Source organism: Chiloscyllium punctatum, chromosome 6 (assembly GCF_047496795.1).
Source record: "Chiloscyllium punctatum isolate Juve2018m chromosome 6, sChiPun1.3, whole genome shotgun sequence".
Classification (NCBI taxonomy): Eukaryota; Metazoa; Chordata; class Chondrichthyes; order Orectolobiformes; family Hemiscylliidae; genus Chiloscyllium; species Chiloscyllium punctatum.
The window spans coordinates 53,165,977-53,191,751 of NC_092744.1; the positions used below are offsets into that span (position 1 = coordinate 53,165,977).

The 25,775-nt window shown below is 37.8% G+C and overlaps 1 protein-coding gene across 4 annotated transcripts in view; it reads left to right on the forward strand.

Annotated features, from left to right (window-relative positions):
* zbbx (zinc finger, B-box domain containing) overlaps positions 1 to 25,775 on the forward strand; it is a 105,338-nt gene that overhangs the window by 53,420 nt on the left and 26,143 nt on the right. For all 4 annotated transcript variants that reach the window (XM_072572682.1, XM_072572685.1, XM_072572684.1 and 1 more), the window contains 5 exons: positions 2,812 to 2,921; positions 5,627 to 5,706; positions 7,862 to 8,070; positions 14,458 to 14,795; positions 21,117 to 21,279. In XM_072572682.1, the coding sequence (XP_072428783.1) occupies positions 2,812 to 2,921; positions 5,627 to 5,706; positions 7,862 to 8,070; positions 14,458 to 14,795; positions 21,117 to 21,279 (900 nt within the window). The remainder of the gene's footprint in view (positions 1 to 2,811; positions 2,922 to 5,626; positions 5,707 to 7,861; positions 8,071 to 14,457; positions 14,796 to 21,116; positions 21,280 to 25,775) is intronic.

Here is a 25,775-nt window from a genome sequence, read left to right on the forward strand (position 1 = left end):
CCACTATTGGAATATTGTGTGCAATTCTGGTCTCCTTCCTATCAGAAAGATGTTGTGAAACGTGAAAGGGTTCAGAAAAAATTTACAAGGATGTTGCCAGAGTTGGAGGATTTGAGCTACAGGGAGAGGCTGAATAGGCTGGGGCTGTTTTCCCTTGAGCGTCGGAGGCTGAGGGGTGACCTTATAGAGGTTTACAAAATTGAGGGACATGGATAGGGTAAATGGGCAAAGTCTTTTCTCTGGGGTTGGGTAGTCTAGACCTAGAGGGCATAGGTTAAGGGTGAGAGGGGAAAGATATAAAAGAGACCTAAGGGGCAACTTTTTCACCCAGAGGGTTGAACGTGTATGGAATGAGCTGCCAGAGGAAGTGGTGGAGGCTGGTACAATTGCAACATTTAAGAGGCGTTTGAATGGGTATGTGAATAGGAAAGGTTTGGAGGGATATGGGCCGGGTGCTGGCAGGTGGGCCTAGATTGAGTTGGGATATCTGGTCGACATGGACGGATTGAACCGAAGGGTCTGTTTCCATGCTGTACATCTCTATGACTCTATGACTATATCTTTATGACTCCAAATGTTTAATTCTTCCATCAGGCAGAAGATACAGGGACACAAGTAGGTTCAGAGACAGCTTCTTCCAGCCATTATTAGACTATTGAATGGACTCGCTAGCCTCTCAAAATACTGATCTTGCTAACGTTGATCTCTCTTGTACGCTCTGTGCAATGTTACCTGTGTACCTCCATCTAAATCTTTTGTTCTTTACATCCTTGTTTACTGTGATCTTCTGTACTGGTCATAAACAAAGTTTTTCACTGTACTTTGGCACAAGTGACAATAAATAAATCAATGTTAGAATTTAGAATTAGTGATGTGATATCCAGGCACCGATAAACACCCTTTGGTCCACTTGTCCATGCTGACCAGATATCCTAAATAAATCTAGTCCCATTTGCCAACACTTGGCCCATATCCCTCCAAACCTTTCCTATTCATATTCCCATCTAGAAGCCTTTTAAATGTTGTAATTGTACCAGCCCCCACCACTTCCTCTGGCAGCTCATTCTGTACACACATCATCCTCTGTATGTAAAAGTTTGGTGGCTCTGTGCAACTGAAACTTTAGCTTTGAAACAGCCAACACAATCATAGGAACTAAAATGACACAATTCCTGTTGTTTTATAGAAAGAGTAAATGCAAGGAATGTTTACAAAAAAGGAATAAACTGAGGTGAATTCCAGCCCCACATTTTTATAGAAAACTACTGTGATAGAGATAAAGGAATGCAAAGGAAAGTGGGGGTGGGCAAGTTGTTCGAGGGATTCCTGAAAGACAGGGTATACATGTATTCGGAAAGGCAAGGATTGATTAGGGGTAGTCAACATGGCTTTATGCTTGGGAAATCATGTCTCGCAAACTTGATTGAGTTTTTTGAAGAAGTAACAAAGAGGATTAATGAGGGCGCAACGATTATTGTGATCTGTATGGACTTCAGTAAGGTGTTCGACAAGGTTCCCCATGGGAGTCTGGTGAGCTAGGTTAGATCTCATGGAATACAGGGAGAACTCACCATTTGGATAGAGAACTGGCTCAAAGGTAGAAGACAGAGGGTGGTGGTGGAGGGTTGTTTTTCAGAATGGCGGCCTGTGACCAATGGAGTGCCACAAGGATCTGTGCTGGGTCCTCTACTTTTCATCATTTTTCTAAATGATTTGGATGTGAGCATAAGATGTATAGTTAGTAAGTTTGCAGATGACACCAAAATTGGAGGTGTAGTGGACAGTGAAGAAGGTTATCTCAGATTACAATGGGATCTTGATCAGATGAGCCAATGGACTGAGGAGAGGCAGATGGAGTTGAATTTAGATAAATGTGAGGTGCTTCATTGTTGGAAAGCACATCTTAGCAGAACTTATACACTTAATGGTAAGGTCCTAGGGAGTGTTGCTGAACAAAGAGACCTTGGAGTGCAGGTTCATAGCTCCTTGAAAGTGGATAGATAGGATAGTGAAGAAGGCGTTTGTTATACTTTCCTTTTTTGATCAAAGTATTGAGTACAGGAATTGGGAGGTCATGTTGCGGCTGTACAGGACGTTGGTTAGGCCACTTTTGGAATATTGCATGCAATTCTGGTGTCCTTCCTATTGGAAATATGTTGTGAAACTTGAAAGGGTTCAGAAAAGATTTACAAAGATGTTGCCAGGGTTGGAGGGTGTGAGCTATAGGGAGAGGTTTAATAGTCTCTGATTGTTTTCCCTAGAGCGTCAGAGGCTGAGGGGTGACCTTATAGAGGTTTATAAAAGCATGAAGGGTAATGATAGGATAAATAGACAAAGTATTTTCCCTTGGGTGGGGAAGTCCAGAACTAGAGGGCATGGGTTTAGGGTAAGAGGGGAAAGATATAAGAGAGACCAAAGGGGCAACCTTTTCACTCAGAGGGTGGTATGTGTATGGAATGAGCTGTCAGAGGAAGTGGTGGAGGCTAGTTCAATTACAACATTTTAAAGGCATCTGGATAGTAAATAAATAGGAAGGGTTTGGAGGGATATGGGCGAATGCTGGCAGGTGGGACTAGATTTGGTTGGGATATCTGGTCGACATGGACGAATTGGACCGAAGGGTCTGTTTCCATGCTGTACATCTCTATGACTATGACTCTATGGGTGGGAGGTGGGGATCTTGAAGACAGAAAGAAGGGACATATTGATTATTGCAACTTGGAAAAGATTAAAAACACTTGAAGTTTTAAAACAATTTCTGTGCCACCTTGACTGATATCATCATATATATTTGTCTTTTCTTCATGGCAGCTGAAGAGATTGAAGAACATGAAAATTGTATTGCTCTTTTTAAAGTGAATGAACCTTCTGAGGACACAGAGGAAATCCAGTCAGTTTTGAGAATTATCGAATTAGAAGAGGTAAGTATGTGTATAGCAAATAAATTAAAGGCCTGAAATTGCAAGGATGGAAGCAACAAAACTCAGAATTTTCTGTTGTTATGACCTCCAAATGTGATTTGTCAGATTTGTGTTTCTAAGCTGTCAAAATCTTGTGGAATTTACAGACTGGCTTTGAGAATCCAGTCTTAGCTGTGCAGCAAAGATTGTAGAAATAGAACATCAAATTAAATCTTTCTAAATACAATATTATAATAAATATTGCCTTTTTTTAAAGATTACAATAATATTGCAAGGTGTTGGTTACCATGCTAGATTTAAAACAATGGTCGAATAGTATCTTAATTAGGAACTGTGAACTGTTTGTTACTTGTGTAAGAACTGAGAGGATTTAAGGTCCATTTACTCATCTTCTAGAAGCTCCAAAATGAGCTACCACCAGTAAACTCATCTTTAAATTTTGTTATTTTTAGGTGTGCTTTAGTGGACATAACTCACTTCTTCAAAATAAAAATTGCAAATTACTGGTTTACCATTTATATCTTTGTGTTGATTGGCAGCTAAAAACATTGCACACTTGATTAGGGCTTCAGCAAGATTTTGTTGATGCTTGGCAAATTGAATGCAGAGAAGGGACAGCCTGACTGCAGTCCTTGTGGCATGGAAATACTGTTTGACTGACAGGTGGGAAAGAGATGTCAAGTTATAAGATTTTACTTTTACGAGGATGTGTTATTTCTCAGTTAGTGTTAATACAGTTGTTTCTGTTAAATTTCAAATTCAGTCAGCACCTGCTGCTTGAAACCTTGCTGTAGATTTCCCTTTTCAAATTTAGATAGCAGCTAGTTTGGAAGTGGCCTCTGTCTCCTTTGAAGCACATGCTTAAATATTAATGACTTAGTAATAAAGAATTATTCTGGAAGGAATAAGTGGATTTGAGTGGTGAACTCAGCAACGTCCTGTAGCACAACTACCAAGTAAAAACCTGCAAAAAGGTTTGCTGTTTTAAAACAAAACATTGTAATACATGTGTTTTCAAATTGGTGCTTTAAAGATCAGAAAAGCTTACTGATAGGTCCACGAATACTGATCTTTATTGCAAACTTTTAAAAAATATAACTAAGTAATATCCACTTCTCTCAAAACCACAGCAGTCAAATCTTTTGAAGGAATATGACCCTTTGTGGACACTTTTTAGATTTCCCATATTCCTACATGTCAATGATAGTAATTGAAAAGTAAAGTTGTAAAATATTGCCATGTCATTCCAAGAATGTTCCCAGTGATTGGGAGTCCAAAACTGTCGGGTGCAATGTAAGGCTACAAGGTGGGCCATGTAGGATTGAGATGAAGAGAAATTTCTTCACCCAGAGAGTAGTGACCCTATGGAATTCTCTGCCACATAAAGTGATTGAGGCCAAAACATTGAATGTTTTCAAGAATGAGTGCAATATATTTCTTGAGGTGAAAGGGATCAAATCATAATGGGAGAAAATGGGGGCAAGGTTCCGAGTTGGATGATCAGCTATGATTGTGTGTAATGGCAGGATAGGCTCAAAGAGCCAAATGGCCAACCCCTGCTCCATTTTTCTAAGTGCTATGTTTCTATGCTTAGTGAAGAAGAGCATTGTAGAACTTCATAAGTGTATAGCATTTTTTTTACAGATGATCCAAGTTATGTTTGTAATGAGATTTTAACAGAGTTTACATACTTGAAATAGTGGCTTCTATCATGTAAAGTATGATGCATGCAACATTTTCTGTGCATTTTTGTGATCTAGTCTTTGTGTGACTGCTGACTGATCTTTCTTAGTTAGTTCTTCTGTTTATTGGAGATCCATTCATTGCAAAAGCTTTTTCTTGTTTTATCTTCTGAATTTAAATGCTCCAGTTAGTGAATTAAATTCAATACATGAGTTGGTTTTCACAGAAAAACAAACTGTATTGTACAATTTTATCTCAAAGCAAGAAACTAAATGTAATGTAAAAAGAAAAGAACAAAACGATTTTAATGTACTTTACGTAATTAACTTTGACCATAGGACCTATCTTTCAACTGAAAAACAAGAATAAATAAGTTTATATTCTCATGCTCCAAAGGAGAGTTGGATTTTCTGAGTTATTGTCTGTCTACTCTTAAGGCTTCAATGGAAAATAGAGTTGTTCTATTCGTTCAGTAGCAATTTCTAAGGTTAAGGTTGTGACAAGTTGAGTAGACTGCAAAGAGAGTTGCTTTTCTTTGGAATACCGTCTGTTCTGATATAATACGATATGGTCCCAATCCCGTGTAATCCTGCGTTATAAAGAAATTATGTAATAATTTAAACCAATGGGACCAGAATCACATTATAGCCATTACTGGTAAGGAAAGTTCGTGTTCTACAAATAATGGTCTAAATTCTTCATTCATGTTAAAGCCAATTTGCATTGAAGAAACGCACATTATAACAGAACCGACTGTATGCATTTCTCTTTATGGGAATGCTGATAATGCTTCCAGAAAAGAACAGTGTGCCATTAGTAAGCATATGCATCCCTTCCCTGATCTCGTCCAGGGTTAAAATTTATGATGAATCTTTGGAAGTCTAAAGGAGTAGGCTAATCATTTAAGAAATATGGCCAATACAAATTTTGATTACCTTTTAAGACAACAGAGGTATGTTTATGAATTGAGTGTGGAAAAACCTGGTAAACAATGCAGTGAATCAAACTGTCTTTATAACTAGACTGACAATGGCATATATGAAGAAGCTTCCAGCTACCTTGTTGAAGAAGCTGATGGCAATGAACAAGAAAATAGACCAAGGTAATAGATTGCAATATATGAATGTCCTTAGTACAAAAATGCAGAAACTTGCAAATAACTTGTTTTTTTGTTGGGGGTGGGGTGGGGGGGGTGGGGGGTGGGGGAAGGGGAATAATTTAAGTGAACATCAAGGATTTGGGGTTTGCATTTTTTCTGTTTGAAATTAGTGTGAAAGGATGGTTAGCTAACTCTGAGCAGTTATCTTGGTCTACTTCAGGAGCAAGAATGACATAAAGTAAAATTAATATATTATAAACATAATACATTCACTGTTTTGAATGCTCCCTACTATTATGGATTGTTATTGTTATGTCCACAGCTGCATGATTGTACAGTCACTGAAGCCCCAATATTCCATGATTCCCACTATGCAGATTGGCAGACACAATTCTTCTTTCTTTCTTTGTTTCTCCCTTTCTCCAGCACTCAATCCTGCTTGATCTCTTCCTTCCCAATTGGGAATTCACCCCTCTATTGATTGTTTTAGCTTTGAGCCTAACCAGTACCTTCTTGCCTTGTAACCTTGCATTCCTGTTAACTAACATCATTTGCCTTCCTTTCTCTCATCACTGTATATTGAAATTAAATGTTCCCTTTGTTTGATGTTTGTATCTCTAGTTAAGGGTACGTATGAAGGTTATCTACTTCTAATTTAATGATGTTTCTTGAGATTGTCATTAGTATAATGATTCTGGATTAGTGGTGCTGGAAGAGAACAGCAGTTCAGGCAGCATCCAAGGAGATTCGAAATCGACGTTTCGGGCAAAAGCCCTTCATCAGGAATAAAGGCAGTGAGTCTGAAGCGTGGAGAGATAAGCTAGAGGAGGGTGGGGGTATGGAGAAAGTAGCATAGAGTACAGTGGGTGAGTGGGGGAGGGGATGAAGGTGATAGGTCAGGGAGGAGAGGGTGGAGTGGATAGGTGGAAAAGGAGATAGGCAGGTAGGACAAGTCATGGGGACAGTGCTGAGCTGGAAGTTTAGAACTAGGGTGAGGTGGGGGAAGGGGAAATAAGGAAACTGTTGAAGTCCACATTGATGCCCTGGGGTTGAAGTGTTCCCAGGCGGAAGATGAGGCGTTCTTCCTCCAGGCATCTGATGGTGAGGGAGCGGCGGTGAAGGAGGCCCAGGACCTCCATGTCCTAGGCAGATTGGGAGGGGGAGTTGAAATGTTGGGCCACGGGCCGGTGTGGTTGATTGGTGCGGGTGTCCCGGAGATGTTCCCTAAAGCACTCTGCTAGGAGGTGCCTAGTCTCCCCAATGTAGAGGAGACCACATCGGGAGCAACGGATACAATAAATGATATTAGTGGATGTGCAAGTAAAACTTTGACTCAAGCTTAACACTGTTCTGAGAAAACATCTATTATATGATTTTTAAATAGCAAAAATAATGAGTCTTTTTTAAAAATTGTTTAACCACCCACAGTCCTGACAATACCCTGCAATTTAATACTGGGAACAGCATTAATTATTTTAAAGCAAGACTTCAGTCCCTATCTTTGCAAGAAGATCTGCGGTAGGGAGCTACTGATAACAGCTCTGTAGTCCCACTAGCACCAGTTGGTGAGATGTCTTTGATCTCTTCAACCTCAAGCTACAATGGGGTGGTGAAAAGGTGGAAGGATGACCTATGGTGGGAAGCGGATTGAGCCTTTCTACACCACAAGTAAAATATCGGCACTGGAAGATGAGACCTTTAAGTAGCCATTGTTTGCTCAACAATGAAGAGGCTGCCTCACACTGTCTCCACCTCCATAAAACTTTAGGCAATTCAGGGGCAAATAGCTGAGTAGTGGGAAGGCACTACTGAATTATAAGTGTCACCTGCTTTCAGATCCATCGCTTGAGAAGTATAGCTTAGGTTGTCACAAATGTGCAGCTTATGGGTAGAGTTAGATCATTAGGCATAATTGTGTCCAAATGAACAGGTAGAATGAAGTTGCCATTTTAACATCATTAATTCTGTGCTCCTTTCTATATATCAAGATGTAAAATCTTGTGCTCACATTTTATAATTGAAACTGTAATTAACGTAAACTTTGCTGTCTATAATTGCACCTTCTGTCAATGTCAGTAGAAAAGGTTGATGAGAAGAACTTGCTCACATAGGACATTAAATGTAGTTGATAGGAATATATTCATCTTTTCTCTTCCAGAATTTATGGAAGTTTTTGTGAAACAATTAACTCATCATTGAAACAGGAAAACATCACAATATCAAGAAATATTGACACGTCACCATTTCAAGCTTCAAACCAAATTGATTCTTCAGCTTTCAGTTGCACCTGTACAGTGGAAGAAAATCAACAGTTATCTCTCAATGACATGGATGGAAATTTAATGGCAGAGCAGCGCACTCACAAAGGTATGGATTATCCAAAATTTTTTCATAGCCCACATACAGAAAAGAAACCTTGATGGTAACTCCAGTCTCCCACATGTATCAGACATTTAAACATTACTGACAAGTTCACCTCTTTCACTTTGATATGTTTCCCACTGCCACAGCTGCTCACCAAGACAAAGCTTATCATGACTGAAACCAAAGTCCTACCATCGCATGTGCAGTGAAGGCAGAGCAGGCATTCTGACAAATCTTGAATGAAAGCAAGTATCACTTTTATTTCATCTTTTTCCCTTGCCCTGCAAGGTGAAAGAATCTTCCCCACTGAGGATAAACTGTATTTTCCTTAATTCCTTTCATCTTCAATTCTTCATCCAACCACTACACACTCCCAGCTCAACCCATAGCCCTGAAGTCCAGTACTGCATATACCTTCATTTTGTTTTGCAATCTTCTATCCTTCAATTTATCATTGTGTCTTCTTTTCCTTCACCTATTTACCACCACTACTTTCCCACTTCTAATCCAAATACCTCTCTGTAACTTAGTTGACCAGAATACTAGGCAGTATGATTTCCTGCTTGTGGCTTTATAGGACCATACAAGTTATGAATTTGGAATGTACAGTGCAGCTTTAATTCTAAACTTGTATGAATCACATTGCACATCTGGACAATCTCAGTACATTGTTCAGAGCAGAAGTTAGGCCTGTAAGTAATGTAAAAGTGTTATTGACAATGCTATCAAGCAGTGATTTCAAACCAATGCTCAGTTTGGTTTTAAGAAGACCTTACCACCTTTGTGTAATATGCAAAAAGGATGAATTCCAGAAATAGAGTTAAGAATGCCCACCCTTGATGTTAAGGCAGCCTTTGATCAAGTGTGGCACTGGGGAGCCCTGACAAATAGTGCAGGAGAAGCTCTATTCAAGAAAGAGGGGGAGACAGAAAGCAGGAAATCATAGACTATTAGCTGAACCTTTGTTATAAGAAAAATGTGGAATCTCTTATTTAGGAGGATATGATGGGAACTTGGAATATCTCAGTTTAGCTAAGTAGATGTTTAAGCAATGTGGTTTTATGAAAGGGTGATCATGTTTAACTAACTTGGGAGTTTTTTGAGAAATTAACAAACAGTAAGGGTATAGGAGAACTTTTGGATGTGCTGTTCTTGGATTTCTAGAATGCTTTTAATAAAGTGAACATCTAAGATTGGTCAGTTGAATGAAATGTGATTTGACTGGAGATTTTAATGTCAAGGATGTTGACATGTGTAAACTTTCATACAGCTTTGCAATGTACACAATATCAGTAAATATTCTGTTAGAATTTAAAATGTTATTTTGCTATGGAGAAAAGCTCAGGTAATACAGTGAAATATTTTTAGTTATTTGTTCAACATTTGCAGGCGTGAATATTCTTTAACAATATTTTTAACAGTACTTGACACTTTCCCAAACTTGGACGAGGCTTTAAAATGTTAGCTCGTTGGAATAAATTCAAACTGAGATTGATCAAAACAATAAATTGAACTTTGAAACTTTAGGTCGAACATTGGCTTAATATTGGTCAAATTTAGAGAGGAATGTGTTCTATAATGATTGCTTTAACTGGGAACATTCTAAATAGTTTTGAAGCTGCAACATTGAAAAGTGTGGCATGTTGATATATTTTATTTTGAATCAAACTAAGAATTAAATCCACATTTCAAACATCCAGACATGGCTCTGGAAAACAAATTCGATATTGATTCATGTTCATTGTTTCTTTGGTACAGTGAATTTAATATGACAGCAAAACCTTTGGAAATAGCATAATCTGAATTTTATGTGATAGTTGTTGTAGTATGTTCAATCTGTGAAAGATCCGTTTGCAGTTTTTAGTCATTTGTCTTGAGAATTGGTGGATGCCATTCACTACTGCTTTGTACTGGTTTCTGCTTCAGTCTTTTTCATAGGATATGAGCCTTGCCAGCATTTGTTGCCCGTTCCTAATTACCTTTAAACTGAGTGGTTCTGTAAGCTTTTTCAGTGGACAGTTGAGATTTATTTGCTTTGATGTGGGTTTGGAGTCAAGTATTGACCAGACCAGGTAAGGATGATGGATTTCTGCCTATAAAGGACATTAGTGAATCAGATGGGCTTTTGGACATTCAAAGTTTAATCTTCAGTTGGCGCACTTGTCAGTACAATAAGTTAGAGATACATGGGCTTGAATTAGCATTGTTGCCCTTGTCCTTCTAGTTGGTAGAAATCATAGGGAAGAGGTATTGAAGTAAAGTAACCTTGCAAAGTTTCTTTGTGCATTGATTGAACATTTTTCAGGTATAGGATTCCTAGTAGTGGAAAAAAGGATAGTAAACCTTATGGCACAATAGTATAATTGTAGCAGCACTCCTCCAGGATAATATTCTATCACTTACCTCACTTAAACATTGTAGATGGTGGGAGAAACATTGAGCAATCTAAAAGAGAAGGGCTTGTTAAAGACTAACCTATTTGGAGTACTATGTACTTGTCACCATACTTAGGAAGAATGCTAATGCATTGGAGGCAGTTCCAAGAATGTTGACTAGACTGATATCTGAAATGAACAGATTGGCTATTTTCTTCACAAGACAATGTAACACATTTAACTAAAAAGAGGAGACAAAATTCTGGAAACTATAGGCCAGTTAGCATCACATCTGTTATTAGGAAAATATTAGTGTTCCTTACAAAGAATGTAATAGAAGACCATTTAGAAATACATACTATGATCAAATAGAGTCAGAACGGGTCCATGAAGGGGAAATCGTACCTGAAACTTACTAGAATTTTTAGAGGTGGTAACAATCAGGATTGATAAAGGAGAGTAATGGATGTAATATATTTGGATTTTCAGAAAGTGTCTGATAAGATGCCTCCTATTGGGCTACTTAATAAGATAAGAGTTCATGGTGCTGGAGGTGGTACATTAATATGGGTAAAGTATGGCTAACTAACAGAGGGAGAGAATTGAGATAAGTCGGTATTTTCACGTTGGCAATCTGTAACTACTGGTATGCTGCATGGATCAGCGCTGGGGCCACAGTTATTTACAATGCATATTGAAAGCTTGGATGAGAAAAGAGTTGTGGACACCTAATTGTGAATGAAGATGACACACAAAGTGTCTGCAGAGGGATATGGACAGGTAATAAGAGTTTGTTTGGTGTAATATTGAGGAAGTTAAGATGTCACAGAGGGGTCAGTTCCATGTTTACTTCTCTTTCAGGGCACATTGGGGACTGTAGGGTTAAAAGTCCCACTACCAAAGGACTTAGTGCAATAGCAACTGAAAGCCTGTACTCTTTCAATCCACACAAGTAAGCCATTCCACACAATTAAGCCTAGACAAGACCTTTGTCCTTTCCAGACAGGACTAATAGCCCTGGCCCAACCCAGTTAACTACCTCCCTCTCCCATTGTCTTATTTCCCCTCCATATTAGCTTAGGTATGTAAATCCCAATTCACTTCCCCTCCATATTAACATAGGTATGTGAATCCTCCATTTACTTCTCCTCCATATTCGCATAGGTATATGAGTTCCCCATTGATAGCAGGCAAAGCCTTTCTGTTTTTAATTCCTTTCCATCAACACACAATCATGTAAGATACGATAATCGATTTCTATAGTCTATTCACACGTTGTTACAGGACATTGACATTCATCGGGTTTTGAAAGTTCATAATTATTTACTTTAAATTATATGATGACAATCATCCCGGTGACTGATAAGTCTTTGTTCAATTTCTATAAAATATACTGCCTCTGTGTGTAAGGCAGAGATTTGTGAAGAAGAGTCACTACAAGTAGGCACTCAGCTACTTTAGAGATGCTTTGAATCTCTCGTCGGCTGTCCAATAATAAAGCTACTGCTGTTGTACAGAAAATGCATCATCTGGATTTGTGAAAAAAAGCAGATGTCAACGATATAATGTAGAAAAAGATGAGATTTTACACGTTGGCAGGAAGAATAGAGGAGCTGAATATTAATTAATCTCAACACTACCATTCAAGTTTAGCAGGTAATAGGAATGGCAACTGGAATTTTAGGTTTTGTTTTGAAGGTGTTATATGTTTTGCTAAGAATATACAAGGCACATATAGTCAGTTCACATCTGGAATAATGTAAACAATTTTGGGCTCCTTCTCTGATGATACATATATTGGAATGGTAGGTAATCCAGAGAGATGAGTAGATTTGGACTGCACTCGTTGGAATATAGAAAAATGAATAATGAAGGATCTTATTGAAAGATGCATGATTCTTAGAAGACTTGATGGGGTGGATTTGAAATGTTGTTTCCCCTTGTGGGAGGGTCTAGGTCCAGAGGGCATCATTTCAGAATAAGGATTTGCACATTTAAAATCGATGAGAGGAATTTCATCCCTGAGGATTTTAGAAATTGAGGAATTCTTTACCACAGAGGGCTGTTGAGGCTGGGACATTGTGTATTTCAAGGCTGAGATTTACAGATTAAAAATCTGTCTAGGAATCAAAGCTTATGGGGTAAAGCCTAGGAAGTGGAGTTGAGAGTTATCAGATCAGCCATGATCTCATTGAATGGTGAAGCAGACTTGATTGGCTGAGTGCCCTGCTTCTGCTACAATGAGTTGTGGTCATATAGAAACTGTAGGATACCTTAAATATATTTCATTGTCATGCAGGTTACTTGTGGGTGGTTGGCAAACCATGCCCCTTTTCCTAGAGCAGTAGTTGTGGTATTTGATAATATGAATGTTTGTCAGCACAGGAAGCCACTTTGAAAAGTATGTGAGGTAAGTATCACCTTCGAGTGGGGTGCCAGGCATTAGATGGGTAGACTGGCAGCTAAGTGATTGTTTAGATTAGGTCAAGGTAGTTGGGAAGTATATGCTACAGCAGGAGGGATTGTGTCAGATTCCTGGGGAGAAGGTGGTCTTGAGTCCAGCAGCAGAGAAGGAGGCTGTCAGTTCCGATGGAGGACAAGAGTGTCTGCTCTGGAACAGGAGATGGAGGTATGATGGGATGCAGTCGATTGTGTATATCAGGTCCAAGTTGTATTTGTACGGTGGTAGGAGGAGGCAGGGTGGCAGTGTTAGGTCTCAGGAGGTGTAGCTGGATGTGTGTTCTACATTGGGCAGTCAGTTTAATAGTTTTCCCAGGAGTTAGATTAAGTGTTTAATTGGCTAACCTTTCCTGGATAGCTATTAATTGCAGTGGAGCTCTCTAAATTCCGTGATCTTAATGGATACTTTTGGAAGGTTGCAACACAGGGGAATTGCCCATTTATATCTTCAATCGCCTGAACAATTCCCTTGGAGTTTGCTATGATGGGGATTCTGCAGTATTCTGACGCGCAACTCCCATCTACACTGTAAAAATGACAATTTGGGCCATTATGGCTGTAATATCCTGACCAATATAGAAAGTTTCTAATCAACCTCTTCAGAACTATTATTATACATATCTGAAGCAGTTAGGTACTGTTCCCAGGCCTCCTAGCTCAGGCCTAGGGACACTTCTTCGGGCAATATATATTTACTGTTAACCACGAATATGATGGTGTTAACTCATATAGATTAATTACAATATTTTCTATACAAAGGACTTGTGTATTTCAGGGCAGAATTGATTGTCAATGACTGACAACAGATTTTTCACATCAGGATACATAAATAGCAGTAAAAACATTTCTTAAGTAGTATACACTGTCTCCTGACTTGATGAGAAAAGAGAAAACAAATGGTCACATACTTTTTTCATGTTGGTGAAGTATTCAACTGTTGTAATTCTTAATTTTTTGTTTTGCTCTTGAAATTTCCTTCCAGCTAATGACCTTTGGTCGTGGTCCTCCCTCTTCCAGTAGCCAATTCCTCAACCGTGCAACCTTTCAACCTCTGTTAAAGCCAATGCCCACCTACATTTCTTTTCATTTTTAATTTGTAAACCCTGATTATTGATGTTTTTTCTTAGTGTATAGTTTCAAGCGTGACTGAAGAAAATTATATTGTCATTCATACATCAGCTGTGCAGTGTCAAAATATTTAATACAATTTGATATTGGCAAAGTTGATGTTAATCTGATGCATAAGTATGTTTTCCTTTTTGACTAAAATACTGCAGACATTAGAAAATTGAAATAAGATACTTGAAATACTCAGAAGCGCATACAGTATCCATGGAGAGTGACACAACTTTTACATTTTAAACATCTTTCTTTGGTACCAAGTTTTAAAAGTTACTTACTCTACGATTTTTGCAGAACTTTTGCAGAAATTTAGTTCTTTTTCATTATCTCAAAAGTTGAAATTTTGTCTTTATGGCACTTTGCATTGTCAATTTAATATATGTCTCTCATTTTTTCCCAAATGATGGTCAAGGTTTTTCTCCTACCTCTACAGATTCTTCAATGGACCAGAAAGATTCAATTACAAACAGTAAGACATCTTTGCCTCAGATTGGACTAATGAAAGAAAATCATTGTGGTGGAACAACAGACACAGTCTCTCCTGATTGTGGTAATAATTCATACAGGAGTCACAAATTTGTCAGCCAAAGCTTTGATAGAACAAATGGTATCACTTCTATATTGCCAGCTCAAAAGATTTCATCAGTGTCAAATATTGCAGTTGAGGACTCTGTTTCTACATTGAATGTTGCTGAGGAATTTGACCATAACCTGCAGATTGACAATTTGGAAGAAAGCAAGAACATTAGCCTCACTGTAAAGCCATCTGATGTAAGAGTTTATCACTTTTTAAAACAAAATCTTGTACTGTAATAGAGCAGTCCCTTAATCTGTAACACAAATTTTCTGTGTTTAAATGTTAAACTAAACAGCTAAATATAATAGAGTTGGTCTCTTTATGAAATATTGCACAGCTAAGTTGATTTTTTTTTCCACACATGGTTTCAATCCACAATGCTGCTCAGATATTAGGAATATTGCTCCATTATTGCAAACGTGAGGAATAACTCAGAGCAAATGATAAGTAAGATGCTTATAAATATTTAAGCCAAGTGATATTAAAACAAGCCAAGTTACATAGAGATCTGGCAAGAAGACAAAGTAATAGCAAGTTTAAGTGGATGAACTTTGAATTGAGAGGATGTGAATTCTGTTCCCCGATAACTTTGCTAGACTCTATTTTCATTTTAGTTGATTTAAATCAGCAAGGCATACATAGAAATGAAATAGTATCAAAGCTTGACATCAAATTGAGGAGTACAAAGAAGGATATAGATGCTTCAACAGAAGGTGCATCATTAGCAATTTGATGAAGGCAGATGTGACATATATTTTAGAGAAAAGTGCACAGCAATAAGAAGACAAGAATTCCAAGACTTCATATACATAGAAGCTGTGTTTATATCAAGAAAGACCATAAATAAGTAAAATGAGGTTTTGGGCTTTGTAGATGTGCTGTGAATAATAAGGATAGGGTATGTATAAGGTATCAGTGATTTGTATAAGGTATCAGTGATGTTAAAGTTAGAATAGTGCATGCATTTCTGCACATTCCATAGCACACATTCTTAACTTTGAAAATAATGCAAAACATTCATTAGAACAATGCCATCATAAGAGGCTTCATTCAGAAAGATGCAATAAAAAAAAGTTTCCGCATTGAAGCAAAGAAGAAAATCTCTACAATGAAGGTTTCAAATGTTTTTTATAGGACAAGTAGTGAGAGATTGTTTCCTGTGCTGGTGAATTGGAGATGCAGATTCAACATTATTAATCAAGTGATCCTTGAATGAAAGGTTATTAGAACATGGATTTTATTGTGTGTTTATTGAAATGAACTTAATAAATTTATTCAGCTTAATTGTAACATATGAAAAAAACCACAAAACATCCAGGGAAAAAGAAAATCGGTATTGAGCAAATAGCTCTATTTGAAAAACTAGTGCAAGAGCAATGGTCAAATGTTGTATAACATGTGTCTTGCTAACCTCTGTGTTATAATCTAAAGATAAAACAATGCTTGTTCCATCTTAAGTTTCTACCTAACCTTTTCAGTGTGTTACATTTGACATGCTGTCATCTTCTTACCCTGACTTCATAAATTAGAAAAACATATTGATTTTGTTTTGTAGCTATTATACAGGGATCTTTGTTTTATTTATTTTGTTCTATCCTCATGTGTACTCTAGTGGTCACAATTGATGACAGTATTAGTCCGTAATAACTTCCACAAAACAGAAAAATGTGCAATCTGTACAGCATTCCTTAGAATCCTGCTCAAATAAATCTCCTGTGCTTATTCATGCCACGTCTGCTCTCACTCAATTATAATATACCCCTCTCCCTAATAGTTTCAAAAATATATTTAGTCGGCAATGAACATTTCTAGATTTTTCAGACAGTTATAAGGCACCTCAAGAAGTGGTCCTAAATTTGTAAAAGGCTTAAGAATGTATGTGTTTCGTTTTCTTTTTTAATTCCCTATTAGGTAATTTTTTACAATTAGCTGTTTTATCATTCTTTTTGAGTCATAGAGATGTATAGCACGGAAACAGACCTTCGGTCCAACCTGTCCATACCAACCAGATATCCCAACCCAATCTAGTCCCACCTACCAGCACCCAGCCCATATCGCTCCAAACCCTTCCTTTTCATATACCCATCCAAATGCCTTTTAAATCTTGTATCGTGCAAGCCTCCACCACTTCCTTTGGCAGCTCATTCCATACACGTACCACCCTCTGCGTGAAGAAGTTGCCCCTTAGGTCTCTCTTATATCTTTCCCCTCTCACCCTAAACCTATGCCCTCTATGCCCACCCCAGGGAAGAGACTTTGTTTATTTATCCTATCTATGCCCTTCATGATTTTATAAATCTCTAAGATCACCCCTCAGTCTCCGATGCTCCAGGGAAAACAGCCCCAGCCTATTCAACCTCTCCCTTTTAGCTCAAATCCTCCAACCCTGGCAACATCCTTGTAAATCTTTTCTGAACCCTTTCAAGTTTCACAACATCTTCCTGATAGGAAGGAGACTAGAATTGCACGCAGTATTCCAAAAGTGGCCTAACCAATGTCCTGTACAGCTGCAACATGACCTCCCAACTCCAGTACTCAGTATTCTGACCAATAAAGGAAAGCAGATCAAGCCCTTCTTCACTATCCTATCTACTTGCAACTCTACTTTCAAGGAGCTATGAACCTGCACTCCAAGGTCTCTTTGTTCAGCAACACTCCCGAGGACCTTACCGTTAAGTGTGTAAGTCCTGCTAAGATTTGCTTTCCCAAAATGCAGCACCTCGCATTGATCTAAACTACACTCCACATGCAGTATTCCAGGGTTTAAATTTTCCAAAGGAACTTTGACAAGCAAAGGGGGTAAGATGAAGGATAAGTAAGTGATTGAGAAGGTGGTAGGTCAGTGGTGTTGGGAGGGAATATTTAATGGTTCCCTAATTGTTAGAGCAGGTTTTAATCTCATCTTTTCCTGGGTAAATATTTAGATGAGTTGAAACCTTTAGAGGTCTGCAATTCTAACTCAGTTTTAGACTTTTTTGGAGCATTCCAGGCATTGGGAAATTGTCCTTCGGACTTTTAAACTTGCTAGATAATCCCTGAGTAGTCATTGTGTCAGGCCTGCTGAGCAATCCTGTAGCTAATCTTTCAGGGAACATTGTTGTATCAATGATCTATCATTTGGAAGATCTAAGTCATAGTCTTTCTGAAGGCAAAATCTAGCAGCTCCAGATTTTCGGATGTGTATAATTATTTTACCTGATGTAGATAAAATACAATTTTTCTTTAAAGATTACTGATGATGATGATATCTATTGGATAAATAAAGATTAATACTGCTTTAATTATCTCTTGGAATCTGGATAATGTTCAATTTAATGTGAGAGTTTCCAAAATACCATTGAGAGCATTTGCTGTCGATCTTTAGGGTGCATGGATCTGATATCCACAGAATGCATAGAACAGTATTCAGGTGGAAATATTGCAATTTTAATTTGTAGAATTGAGCAGAAATTTCTCTTACTTGGTAAATAATGGAAAATGGTGTTTCACAAGGAACTGTGCCAGGGCCACTGTTGTTCACTGTTTATGTAAACAATTTGAATTCTAGCCTCATTTTAAAAGGAAAATTGTCGATGCCATCAAATTGTGGGATGAGACAAGATATAGGAACACATTAATACATGAGCAGAATGACTATAACTTCAGTAGATAGTGAGAGGTACCACTTTTTGTACTCAGTGAATTCAGAAAAAATTTCTCCAGAGCGTTTTGAATGTGGAATTCATTTCCATGAGACCTAGTCAAAGTAAATGCATGAATTTAAGGGGAAGCTAAATCTGCACAGAAGGCAAAAAATAATAAAAGGATTTACTCAGGGTTAGATGAAGAGGGTAGGAAGAAATGTTCTCTTGAAGCTGTGTGGCCATATAGCTGCTGGAAGTTTCTGCATGTTCCAGTCAGCATTCTGATGCATTGGCTTCAGTTTGGATGCTGCCTCGCATGGATCTTGAAGATCTGCAGTGGAAAGAAATATTGCAGTGGTCTTTGGTGGTAGATTTATGTGGAGAATGCCCTGTCTTTTTATTGTCAGCATAATTCAGATTAGTATTGAAATGCAACTTTGGAATTTTCTTTCTTTCTTTTGTGGAACAAATACCAAATTCAAGCCATGCCTCAGAATTTCAGCCATAAAGAGTTGAATTATGCAAATCATATAAGGTATTTTGGAAACATTAAACTTAATGAGCTGAGGGAGTTAATGTCGCTTAATTTCTCCTTGGATCTCCACTTTGTAGTTTTTAAAAAAAACATTTGGAAGATTTCTTGTATGAGATAATCGTTACCTAACACTTATGACCCAAACCAGAATTTTATCCAAGTTCTGCTGTAGGCTTGCCTGTCAAAATTACATTACTAATGTAACTGAAGTTCTTCACTTCCTGGAACCAACTTGTGAATCTTATCTTGTGAAGCCTTTAATCCTTCGTAAAACATGATTTCTAGAACTGGACACACTATACTAGTTCTAACCATTGCTTTGAACAAAAAAAAAATTGAATGTAATTTCCTTGATTTTGCCCACTCTGTCCTTCATTAACAAAGCCTAGGATACTAAATGATTTATTAGTCATTTCCTCTTCTGTCCTGTTCCCTTCAATGACTTGGACAATTTTCTTACTAACGTCCCTCTACATTCATCCTGCCAAAATGCATCACTTCACACTTTACTGAATTAATTTTTATTTGCCATATTTCTGTCCATTTCACCAAACTGTATGTGTTTTAAAATTTCATACGATCGCCTTCACTGTTCATAATACTTTCAAATTTTGGAATACCCACAAATTTTGAATTGTAATCTGCAGACCAAGATTTAAGACAGCATATATCAAGATCCTGGCACCAAACCTGGGGAATTCAAGTATCAACATTCCTCAACTTTGTAAAACAATCAATAACCATGACTTTGTTTCCTGTCACTCAGACAAATTTGTATTCATGTTGCTACCATTCATTTTTTTTTACATAAGCACATATCAACTTAAGAAGTCAATAAATCCACGCTGTCTTTCCTTAATTATTCAAGTGTCTATTAATTTTTTCCTAAATTTCTATTTCTATAGAAGCTTCTCCACCTCCAAAATTAAAGTGACTAATTTGTAGTTGTTGGACTTATCTTGACATCTGACTTGTAAACAAGTGTGTAACATTTGCAGTTCTGTCATTCTTTGACACCAGATGAATGTCAAGGGAACATTGAAATGTTATGGCCAGCATCCTGAAATTTCCATTGTAACTCTGTCAGTACCCTCAGATGCATCTCATTTAATTCTGGCCTGTTTTCAAGTTTACGTATAGAGTGCCTATTTAGTACTACTCCCCTTATCTCTTTTAACCATACTCTTCAATAAACTGCCTCCTCTTTCAAAATGATCTTGTTAGCAAATTCCTTTAGGTTAAAGACATGCAAAAAATATTCAATTAACACCTGAGCTAAGCCCTCTGTCTCCATGCCTAAATTTCCTCTTTTGGCCATCAAAGACCTTGATATGACTGTAGAAGAATTCTGGATTTCTTTCTTTTCACTGACAATTGCTCCTCTCGTACATTGCTTGTCTTATTTGCTTTTTCAGTTCCATTACAAACATTATATATTTAGCCTGGGCTCTTGGTTGTATTATCCATCTAACATGTTATAAGCACATTATTTCTGCTTCCTCTTAATCTCTATCTCTTCCGTTATCCAGTGAGTTCTGGGTTTACTCTCTCTACCTTTCTTCTTGATGTGAGCATTACCTTGACCAAACTGCCATTCTTTTGATTCCAATTTACCTATGCTATGATTCATTCTTGCCACAAATTAATTATTCTTGCTCTGCATCATCCTTACCATGGTCAACATTCGCCTTAGGTAATGATTATTATCACCTAAATGTTCTTCTACTGATATTTAGTCCATCTCCTTCCCAAGAAGCAATGATTTATTTCTCTTCAGACTGGAAACATATACTGAAGAAAATTGTCCTCTACTCTAGGAATTTTTACTCCTCTTTTCCTTTACCAGCTGAAGGTGGGGGGGAACCAACAATTATATTGTATGAAAGAAAATTGCTGATTGGTCAGCGAGTGAGTCCTGACTGGTTGAGGCATTGCCAGTGCATTAATGTTAAATGAGTTAATTGGCTAGCGTTGTTTACATTTAATTCCTTCATTCTTTTTAACTGTTCAGCTGTATTTTAGCAAATTGATCCAATTGGTGCAAAACAAAAACTTGAACAGAATATATCTATGCAACAGCATTTCCTGTGCTACAATTTGTATATCTCAGGTAAATATTTGACAATAGAAAACAACATTCACTTTTTATGACTTACACTTTAAAAATATTACTACCTATATGATGTACCATTATGAGTAAATGGCCAGTGCTTACATAGATCGAATTACAAAGTAATTGATGATTGCTGGTTACATTGCAGGTTAATGAGTTTAGAATAGATTCATGGCACTGACGTGATTGTTCTAAAACTTTTACATTTTTATAATGTAACATAAATGTTTTTGCAATATCTTAGGAATTGCTTAAGATCGCCCATTGCCAAGATATTGATGTTGGCCAGTACCTAGGACTAGAAGGTTTCTTCACCTTGCAGATGGATCCTGCTCAAATTGCTACAGAGCCCTTTCCAAGACGAGTGATCAATGACAATAAACAAATGTCAGAAACACTGATCAAAGGTACAGTCATTCCTTCTTATCTGTGAGGGTTCTGTCCCTGAGAATGCCTATGATGATGACATTCATTTTAACTGGTTAAAAATAGATTAAAATCACTCACATGATTGTTGTCCATGGATGTTTAGTTTTGTGGGTAAGCAAATTTGTGATTTCATGGGTACGGGAGATTTATTATATGATATTCTGTACTTGTGCAATCTCAGGCAGACATCAAATTAAACTGCAATTACCAGTTATTGCAATAAGTATATCAAAAAGTCAGTTATCACTATAAACTGAAGCAATTATTATTTGGAATACTGACATCATTCAGAAAATGTATTGTAATGTAATTGATGAGAGTATATGTTTCTAAACTAATTTTGAACTCAGTCAATTTGATTGAAAGAGTCTTTCTGAGGGTCCCAGCATCATAGATGCTAGTTAATACATTGAATCAATTCAATACACTCGTATTTGATATCAAGATGCAGCAAAGTTATGGGTCCTGACAAAATATCTATTGTGATACTGAGATTGTGTACTGTTCCACCATCTATTGCAAAACAGTAGCAATACTGGCATCTATCCAACAATGTTGAAAATTTCACAGGTGTTTCCTGTCTGGATAAAGAAAAATTCAATCCATCCAATTAACATCATATCGTTCTACTCTTAATCATCAGCAAGTGCTGGAAGGTGTTATCAATAGTGCAATCTCACAAGACTGATGGCATAATAATTGCTGCTCTGTTTGGGTCAATGGTCCTTAAATTGTGTTGTAGTCTTGGTCAAAGGTGAACAAAAGAGCTGAATTCCAAAGGTGAGGTCGGTCACTCCTGCTTTTCAGATCAAGGCACTACTTCACTGACTGTGGCATGACAAAGCCCCTGGAATCATTGGGAATCCGGGAGAAAGATCCAAAGAGTTATATGTTGGATTCATACCTAACAGAAAAGAAGATGTTTGTGGTTTTTGGAGACCAATCACCTCAGCCCCAGGCCATTGCTGTAGGAGTTCCTCAGGCTAGTGTTCTAACATTCTTTGGCTTCAGCAATCTCCTTCCCTTCACCATAAGATCAGAAATGGGGACAAGGAATGTGACCTCCATAGGATACAGATAACATTTTTCAAAACCATTCATAAAGAATAGCTTTTTGACTTATGTTTCACATAAAATCTTCATAGAATCTCTACAGTGTGAAAATAGGCCATTTGACCCAACAAGTCTACACCAACCCTCCGAAGAGCAACCCATGCAGACCCATTCCCCTACCTTGTTATTCTATATTCGCCGCTGACTAATGCAACTAACCTACATATCCCTGAACACTATGGGCAATTTAGCATGGCCAATTCACCTAACCTACACATCTTTGGACTGTGGCAGGAAATCCACAAAGACACGGGGAGAATGTGCAAACTCCACACAGACAGTGGCCCTAGGCTGGAATTGATCCTGGGTCCCTGGCGCTGTGAGGCAGCAGTGCTAACCACTGAGCCACCATGCCGCAGTCTTTGTTCCCTTCGTATCCACCCATTTTGTATATAACATAGTCTTAATGCAGTGTAAAGCTCATCACAACGTGAACAATATTGTTTCATAATTTCAAAAGAGCAACCTTTTGTGGGATATTCACTTTCATAAACTCCATGAGTAGATATTTGCTATTATTGCCAAGATTTTAGGCTTCAGTTGTTGGAGCTCAATCTAGTGATGGAAGGTTTGAGGCTGTTAACAGAACCCAGTATATTTTCTTTCCTTGACCATATACTCAAGGGAATTCTGGTGATTCTCTCAAGCTATCTTCACCATGATTTTTCTCTCTACGCCCACCAGTTGCATTGCAGTTAAGATGAAAATTTGCCTCTTAAATCTCTAAATTTGATTGAGAATTACTGCTGAATTGTTGTTAATTAAAGACCCATGCTTCATTTGGCACTAAATTTAGATAACTATAATTCATCCATGCAAGCATTTAACTATCTTCATAAATGGGAACTTTTCCATTTTGTTCAGTGGATGTCAGAGTTGTACCTGTACTTGTCTTAATAACACAATCATGATTTTATTGGGACTCTATCGCCTTTCCTGTATTCAGTACTTTCAGCTATTTCCGTAATGTCATGTAGAATTATATTGATTGAAGCTCTAACTTGGCACTTCTAGAAGTTACAGATGCTTCAACTTTATCTTTTGCACTGGCATGCTGGTTTCAGTCAGTTTGTGGATCATCCCCCGGCAGTAACTTAATTATTCATCACCATTCAAAGCTACATGTGGTGGAAGAGCAGAGCTTTGATTGAATCTGTTGGTTGTAGGAATGTTTACCTCAGCGATAGAGTGCTATATTGATTGTTTTGCATGTATATTTAGTTGTGTGTTTTAATTTTTATTTAGTTGGCAGTTGTTGAAAGGAGAATGTACGATCTTGAAATGACAGAGAAAGCAGATTGTGATGAATCCCCAACACAGATCATAATATTGTAAGGTCATCTGATAGATTTGCTGCCACCATCCTCTTTCTTGGTTGAGATCAACCAGGTGTGATTAGTCTAATATAATAGAGGAAAACCAGCTGGTAGTCTAACAAGATAAGACTTCTGTCTTAAATAAGATGTAGTTTATTGCATGTTCGCAACTAGATAGAAATTACGTTGGTATAATAAACATTTGTACTGAGACTATGAGGGAGACCTCGATCTTGGCTCTACTACTTCGAGATCCCAAACTGTTCCTCGGTGGAACATTCCTCAACAATGCATTCCTCAACAATAACCCTTGCAGATACTTGTGCCCTATGGGAAATATGTGGGGAATAAACAATTTATCTCCATTATTTTGGTGCTTCTTTAGTTACATTTGTTTAATTGCCTGGGGCTGCTAGCATTCCTTGAGTTTGTGTTCATGTATTTTACATTAAGTTAAGTTTTGCTGTACAGGCCCCCCCATGGTTAATTGATTAATGACTGGCTGATTCCTAAATTGAGAGACAGCATGACAAAATTCCTTATTTAGTTTTAAGGGAGCCCTTGAATAACACAACCAGGCATAGTTTTGAAGTGCAATGGTGCTATTTAGTATTGAGTAGACTATACAATATATTTAAGCTAAGTATGAGTAGTTTTAGCTTAATTAAAGCGGGTAACGTTATGACAAGCGGCACTGAATATAGATTCAAATAGTTATTATGTTACACTAATCTCCTGCCAGCAATGCACACCCAGTTTTGTTGTCTATGCTCGCCACCTCACCCAAGACCCCATTGAAGTACCAACCAATTTGAGAGCAAGGTGGCAAAGTGACAAAGGAAAAGCCAATGATCTTTAGACATTATTATTTGATGCAACATACCTCTCGCATCACTGGCAGTGAAGTAATGGGCACTAAATCTGCATATATAGTGACTTTTGTTGCTGATTATGACATGTGTACAGTTACAAAATTGGGTCCTGGCCTTTGGCATTACCATATCCCAGCTGCAGTCAAATTTGATCATTTAGTCAACAATATTTTTAAGAGTTGCTACAACTTGAGGAGTGTTAACAAATTTTGTTGAAAACCTGGAAAAGATTCAAAGCATTCATCGCATTTGTTCACTAACCGGAAACCTGCATATTTCTTGATGATTTTTCAATTTTCATGAAGCATTCCTGAGTTTTATTCAGTTTAATTTTGAGTCAAATACACTTGTGTAATTGATGAAGAGTGTTCTTATCTGACTTTTCTCTGGTTTTGATTTGTGGTCTGCTCCAACATGTTTCAAACAGGCGTTCCAGTTGTTGGGTTGTCATGAAGGTTGCTAATTTTAAAGTTTGCATTGGTTCCTTGGGTGAAAGGCTGAGTAGATTAAGCCAGTACTCTATGGAGATTAGAAGTATAAGAGATGAGCTCGCTGAGACATAGAAGCTTTTGAAGGAGCTTCAGAAGGAAGACCTCAAGAGATTAATTTCCCTGATTGGGGAATCTAGAACATGGTACTCGGCTTCAATATAAGGGGTTAATCATTTATGATTTAGATGAAGAAAAAAAATTACTTCACTCAGAGTTATCAATCTTTATAACTCTTCATCCCAAAGAGTTGCTGGATAACATGGGGTGGCATGGTGGCTCAATGGTTAACACTGTTGCCTCACAGCGTCAGAGACACTGTGTGGAGTTTGCACATTCTCCTTGTGTCTGTGTGGGTTCCTCTGTGTTCTGAATTCCTCTGATAGTCCAAGGATGTACATGTTAGATGGATTGGCCATGCTAAATTGCCCATAGTGTCCAAGGATGTGAATTAGCTGCGGGGAATGCTGGGTTACAGTGATGGGGTAGGTCTGAGTGCGATGCTCTTTGGAGAGTCATTGTCGGCTTGATAGGCCAAGCAGCCTGCTTCCGCACTGTAGGGATTCTACTTTTTTTAATAACCCATCACTGAGAATGTATCGGGAAAGCGGTGTTGATTCAGATGATCAGCCATGATCATACTGAATAGTGAATAATTCACATGTTCTTAGGCTACTCAGAAGCA